The 6,957-nt window shown below is 49.6% G+C and overlaps 1 protein-coding gene across 1 annotated transcript in view; it reads right to left on the bottom strand.

The window, feature by feature from the left end:
- Nucleotides 1–1,292: 1,292 nt before the first annotated feature.
- LOC124029581 (corticosteroid 11-beta-dehydrogenase isozyme 2-like) overlaps nucleotides 1,293–6,957 on the bottom strand; it is a gene marked incomplete at its 5' end in the record, with an annotated part of 13,769 nt that continues 8,104 nt past the window's right edge. The window contains 1 exon segment of the mRNA XM_046341241.1: nucleotides 1,293–2,351. Coding sequence (XP_046197197.1) covers nucleotides 1,957–2,351 — 395 coding nt within the window.

The raw sequence follows: 6,957 nt of genomic DNA, 5'->3' as shown, positions 1-6,957 counted from the left end.
TGTTGGTGCCAGCTGTGTTGGTGCTGATGGTGCCAGCCGTGTTGGTGCCAGCCGTGTTGGTGCCAGCCATGTTGGTGCTGATGGTGCCAGCCGTGTTGGTGCCAGCCGTGTTGGTGCTGATGGTGCTAGCCGTGTTGGTGCCATCGTGTTGGTGCCATCCGTGTTGGTGCCAGCCATGTTGGTGCCAGCCGTGATGGTGCCATCGTGTTGGTGCCAGCCGTGTTGGTGCCAGCCGTGTTGGTGCCAGTCGTGTTGGTGCTGTTGGTGCCAGCCGTGTTGGTGCTGATGGTGCCAGCCATGTTGGTGCCATCGTGTTGGTGCCAGCCGTGTTGGTGCCAGCCATGTTGGTGCCAGCCGTGATGGTGCCATCGTGTTGGTGCCAGCCGTGTTGGTGCCAGCCGTGTTGGTGCCATCGTGTTGGTGCCAGTCGTGTTGGTGCCATCGTGTTGGTGCCAGCCGTGTTGGTGCCATTGTGTTGGTGCCATCGTGTTGGTGCCAGCCGTATTGGTGCCAGACGCGTTGGTGCCAGACTTGTTGGCGCCATCGTGTTGGTGCCAGCCGTGTTGGTGCCAGACGTGTTGGTGCTAGCCATCTTGGTGCCAGATGTGTTGGTGCCAGCCGTGTTGTTGCCATCGTGTTGGTGCCATCGTGTTGGTGCCAGCCGTATTGGTGCCAGACGTGTTGGTGCCAGCCGTGTTGGTGCCATTGTGTTGGTGCCATCGTGTTGGTGCCAGCCGTATTGGTGCCAGCCGTGTTGGTGCCAGACTTGTTGGTGCTAGCCATGTTGGTGCCATCGTGTTCGTGCCATCGTGGTAGTGCTAGCCATGTTGGTGCCAGCCGTGTCGGTGCCATCGTGTTGGTGCTAGCCATGTTGGTGCCATCGTGTTGGTGCCATCGTGTTGGTGCCATCGTGTTGGTGCCATTGTGTTGGTGCCATCATGTTGGTTCCAGCCGTGTTGGTGCCAGTCGTGTTGGTGCCATCGTGTTGGTGTCAGCCGTGTTGGTGCCAGCCGTGTTGGTGCCATCGTGTTGGTGCCATCGTGTTGGTGCCAGACATGTTGGTGCCATCGTGTTGGTGCCATTGTGTTGGTGCCAGACGTGTTGGTGCCATCGTGTTGGTGGCATCGTGTTGGTGCTAGCCATGTTGGTGCCATCGAGTTGGTGCCATCGTGTTGGTGCCAGCCGTGTTGGTGCCATCGTGTTGGTGCTAGCCATGTTGGTGCCATTGTGTTGGTGCCATCGTGTTGGTGCCATCGTGTTGGTGCCATTGTGTTGGTGCCATCGTGTTGGTGCCAGCCGTGTTGGTGCCAGCCGTGTTGGTGCCATCGTGTTGGTGCCATCGTGTTGGTGCCAGTCATGTTGGTGCCATCGTGTTGGTGCCACCGTGTTGGTGCCATTGTGTTGGTGCCATCGTGTCAATATGAACACCAATATAATGAGCCCTTCAATATGAACACCAATATAATGAGCCCTTCAATATGAACACCAATATAATGAGCCCTTCAATATGAACACCAATTATGAGCCCTATAATGTGGTCCTTCTGTAGCTCAGTTGGTAGAGCATGGCGCTTGTGACGCCAGGGTAGTGGGTTCGATTCCCGGGACCACCCATATGTAGAATGTATGCACACATGACTGTAAGTCGCTTTGGATAAAAGCGTCTGCTAAATGGCATATATTATTATTATTATATATTACTTCAATATGAACACCAATATAATGAGCCCGTCAATGTGAACACCAATATAATGAACCCTTCAATATGAACACCAATATAATGAGCCCTTCAATATGAACACCAATATAATGAGCCCTTCAATGTGAACACCAACGCGAAAAACCACAATTTTCAAAAAAAAATAGACAACAACACGATGAGCGTGTTTTACCTGCCGTAAGTGGGTCCTACAGCTTCCACTTTTTACCTTAAAAACAAAACACACATCTGATTGTTTTACTTCTTTATCTTCTCCACGTTGTTGTTGATGTTGTTGTTGTTGTTGTTGTTGTTCTCTTTCCTCAGCGCTCGTGGGATGATCTTCTTCTGGACAAATAGTCTTTGGAGGAACTTGTCCGAGAGTCTCAGAGGGAAATAACTATAGACGAAGTACATGAGGCCCACGCCGGGCCCAGCGTAGTATCGGACCAGGGGCCGGGGGGAGAGCAGCGCCTCGCTGATGGTGTTGATGACTGGTGACAGGTCCTCGTTAGCCGACTGGGCGAAGTGTTGGAAGAGCTCCTTGGTCTCGTGTGTGTAGTCTTCCCCGTACTCCTCCAGCAGGCCCGCGGACAGGTTGTGGATCAAGCTCTTGTACTGACTCTCCCAGTACTCCTGGTTACCGGACTGACCTGGGATCAGGAGATATGGAGGGTTTGAGTTAATATTTACTTTACACCGTAGGTTCCTTCCCCAGTACTCCTGGTTACCGGACTGACCTGGGATCAGGAGATATGGAGGGTTTGAGTTAACAGGGGAGTTTACTTTTGTGGGTTTCTCTCCCAGTACTCTAATAAGGTGCTAATAACATGCTAATTTATTTATTTTGATTTATTTTACCTTTATTTAACTAGGCAAGTCAGTTAAGAACAAATTCTTATTTTCAATGACGGCCTAGGAACAGTGGGTTAACTGCCTGTTCAGGGGCAGAACGACAGATTTTGTACCTCCTTGTCAGCTCAGGGGATTTAGACTTGCAACTGCTGCAGTTTACTAACGTCAATGCTCCAACCTTTCCGGCTACCTGCCGCCCCATGTGATATTATCATTACTAATAAGGTGCTAATAACATGCTAATACGGAACTAATAACACGCTAATAAAGTAGTAATAACATGCTAATAAGGTGCTAAAAACATTCTAATAAAGTACCAATAACATGCTAATATGGTGCTAGCATGCTAATAATGTGTACCAATAACATGATAACTAAGGCACTAATAACATTGCTAATAAGTGCTCATAACATACTAATAACATGCTAATAATGTGCTATTAATAACATACATAATAAGTGCTAATAACATGCTAATAAGGTACTAATAACATGCTAATAAGGTGCCCATAACATGCTAATAACATGCTAATACTGCGCTAATAACATGCTAATAGGGTGCTAATAACATGCTAATAAGGTGCTCATAACATGCTAATAACATGCTAATAATGTGCTAATAACATGCTAATAAGGTGCTAATAACATGCTAATAAGGTGCTAATAACATGCTAATAGGGTGCTAATAACATGCTAATAAGGTGCTAATAACATGCTAATATGGTGCTAATAACATGCTAATAAGGTGCTAATAACATGATAATATGGTACTAGTCAAATGCTAATACGGTGCTAATAACATGCTAATACGGTGCTAATAACATGCTAATAATGTGCTAATAACATGCTAATACGGTGCTAATAACATGCTAATAAGATGTAAATATGTTAGTCTAGTTCCACACATGGCGAGCCAATCAGAAGAGACAGATTGAGGTCACTCTACAATAAACGGGATGTAAATGACACACTATGGTATCATCGTTGCTGCTATTAGCATGAAATGCTGGTAATGGAAATCTGCATAATGAGTGTATAGATAAAGATTTACACTATTCTGACCAATCAACATCACATGTGACAGCTGCACTTCCTGTGGGCTCTGTAGAGATATCTATCCAGGGTCTAACACCAGCCAGACATATCTACAGACTATATGCAGGTCTGTGTGGCTCTGTAGAGATATCTATCTATCAGGGTCTAACACCACCAGATATATCTACAGACTATATATACAGGTCTGTGTGGCTCTGTAGAGATATCTATCTATCCCAGGGTCTAACACCACCCAGATAAATCTACAGACTATATACAGGTCTCTGGTTTCCATAGTACTCTAGAGGTCAGAGTGTGAACCACTCCGTATTCAGGAAACCACTCCCAGACAGCGAGTTGTACACCAATAAGATCAGAGGCCGGTATCCATGACAACACACAGATCAAACATCAGTGGAATCAAACTGTTTCAAATCTTAACTGCCAAAAAAGGGCCGTTATTTCATGTTCATATTCTAGATCTTTTAAAGCGCTAGTCCCCATCCCATCTAGCATCTCTGTGGCGTTAGTCCCCATCCCATCTAGCATCTCTGTGGCATTAGTCCCCATCCCATCTAGCATCTCTCTGGCGTTAGTCCCCATCCCATCTAGCATCTCTCTGGCGTTAGTCCCCATCCCATCTAGCATCTCTCTGGCGTTAGTCCCATCCCCATCTAGCATCTCTGTGGCATTAGTCCCCATCCCATCCTTAGCATCTCTGTGGCGTAGTCCCCATCCCATCTAGCATCTCTGTGGCATTAGTCCCCATCCCATCTAGCATCTCTGTGGCGTTAGTCCCCATCCCATCTAGCATCTCCCTTCGTTAGTCCCCATCCCATCTAGCATCTCTGTGGCGTTAGTCCCCATCCCATCTAGCATCTCTGTGGCGTTAGTCCCCATCCATCTAGCATCTCTGTGGCGTTAGTCCCATCCCATCTAGCATCTCTGTGGCGTTAGTCCCCATCCCATCTAGCATCTCTGTGGCGTTAGTCCCATCCCATCTAGCATCTCTGTGGCGTTAGTCCCCATCCCATCTAGCATCTCTGTGGCGTTAGTCCCCATCCCATCTAGCATCTCTGTGGCATTAGTCCCCATCCCATCTAGCATCTCTGTGGCTTTAGTCCCCATCCCTTCTAGCATCTCTGTGGCTTTAGTCCCCATCCCTTCTAGCATCTCTCTGGCGTTAGTCCCCATCCCATCTAGCATCTCTCTGGCGTTAGTCCCCATCCTTCTAGCATCTCTCTGGCGTTAGTCCCCATCCCATCTAGCATCTCTGTGGCGTTAGTCCCCATCCCATCTAGCATCTCTGTAGTATTAGTCCCCATCCCATCTAGCATCTCTGTGGCGTTAGTCCCCATCCCATCTAGCATCTCTGTATGGCGTAGTCCCCATCCCTTCTAGCATCTCTGTGCTTAGTCCCATCCATCTAGCATCTCTGTGGCGTTAGTCCCCATCCCATCTAGCATCTCTCTGGCGTTAGTCCCCATCCCATCTAGCATCTCTCTGGCGTTAGTCCCCATCCCATCTAGCATCTCTCTCTGGGCTTAGTCCCATCCCACCTAGCATCTCTGTGGCATTAGTCCCCATCCCATCTAGCATCTCTGTGGCGTTAGTCCCCATCCCATCTAGCATCTCTGTGGCATTAGTCCCCATCCCATCTAGCATCTCTGTGGCGTTAGTCCCCATCCCATCTAGCATCTCTGTGGCGTTAGTCCCATCCCATCTAGCATCTCTGTGGCGTTAGTCCCATCCCATCTAGCATCTCTGTGGCGTTAGTCCCCATCCCATCTAGCATCTCTGTGGCGTTAGTCCCCATCCCATCTAGCATCTCTGTGGCGTTAGTCCCCATCCCATCTAGCATCTCTGTGGCATTAGTCCCCATCCCATCTAGCATCTCTGTGGCATTAGTCCCCATCCCATCTAGCATCTCTGTGGCTTTAGTCCCCATCCCTTCTAGCATCTCTGTGGCTTTAGTCCCCATCCCTTCTAGCATCTCTCTGGCGTTAGTCCCCATCCCATCTAGCATCTCTCTGGCGTTAGTCCCCATCCCATCTAGCATCTCTCTGGCGTTAGTCCCCATCCCTTCTAGCATCTCTCTGGCGTTAGTCCCCATCCCATCTAGCATCTCTGTGGCGTTAGTCCCCATCCCATCTAGCATCTCTGTGGCGTTAGTCCCCATCCCATCTAGCATCTCTGTGGCGTTAGTCCCCATCCCATCTAGCATCTCTGTGGCATTAGTCCCCATCCATCTAGCATCTCTCTGGCGTTAGTCCCCATCCCATCTAGCATCTCTGTGGCGTTAGTCCCCATCCCATCTAGCATCTCTGTGGCGTTAGTCCCCATCCCATCTAGCATCTCTGTGGCATTAGTCCCCATCCCATCTAGCATCTCTCTGGCGTTAGTCCCCATCCCATCTAGCATCTCTGTGGCGTTAGTCCCCATCCCATCTAGCATCTCTGTGGCGTTAGTCCCCATCCCATCTAGCATCTCTGTGGCGTTAGTCCCCATCCCATCTAGCATCTCTCTGGCGTTAGTCCCCATCCCATCTAGCATCTCTGTGGCGTTAGTCCCCATCCCATCTAGCATCTCTGTGGTGTTAGTCCCCATCCCATCTAGCATCTCTGTGGCGTTAGTCCCCATCCCATCTAGCATCTCTGTGGCGTTAGTCCCCATCCCATCTAGCATCTCCCTTCGTTAGTCCCCATCCCATCTAGCATCTCTGTGGCGTTAGTCCCCATCCCATCTAGCATCTCTGTGGCGTTAGTCCCCATCCCATCTAGCATCTCTGTGGCGTTAGTCCCCATCCCATCTAGCATCTCTGTGGCGTTAGTCCCCATCCCATCTAGCATCTCTCTGGCGTTAGTCCCCATCCCATCTAGCATCTCTCTGGCGTTAGTCCCCATCCCTTCTAGCATCTCTCTGGCGTTAGTCCCCATCCCATCTAGCATCTCTGTGGCGTTAGTCCCCATCCCATCTAGCATCTCTGTGGCGTTAGTCCCCATCCCATCTAGCATCTCTGTGGCGTTAGTCCCCATCCCATCTAGCATCTCTGTGGCGTTAGTCCCCATCCCATCTAGCATCTCTGTGGCGTTAGTCCCCATCCCATCTAGCATCTCTGTGGCGTTAGTCCCCATCCCATCTAGCATCTCTGTGGCATTAGTCCCCATCCCGTCTAGCATCTCTCTGGCGTTAGTCCCCATCCCATCTAGCATCTCTGTGGCGTTAGTCCCCATCCCATCTAGCATCTCTGTGGCGTTAGTCCCCATCCCATCTAGCATCTCTGTGGCGTTAGTCCCCATCCCATCTAGCATCTCTCTGGCGTTAGTCCCCATCCCATCTAGCATCTCTGTGGCGTTAGTCCCCATCCCA

Source organism: Oncorhynchus gorbuscha, unplaced genomic scaffold (assembly GCF_021184085.1).
Source record: "Oncorhynchus gorbuscha isolate QuinsamMale2020 ecotype Even-year unplaced genomic scaffold, OgorEven_v1.0 Un_scaffold_6869, whole genome shotgun sequence".
Classification (NCBI taxonomy): Eukaryota; Metazoa; Chordata; class Actinopteri; order Salmoniformes; family Salmonidae; genus Oncorhynchus; species Oncorhynchus gorbuscha.
The sequence above is the reverse complement of the archived record's forward strand: the minus strand, read 5'-3'. Positions and strand labels throughout refer to the sequence as shown.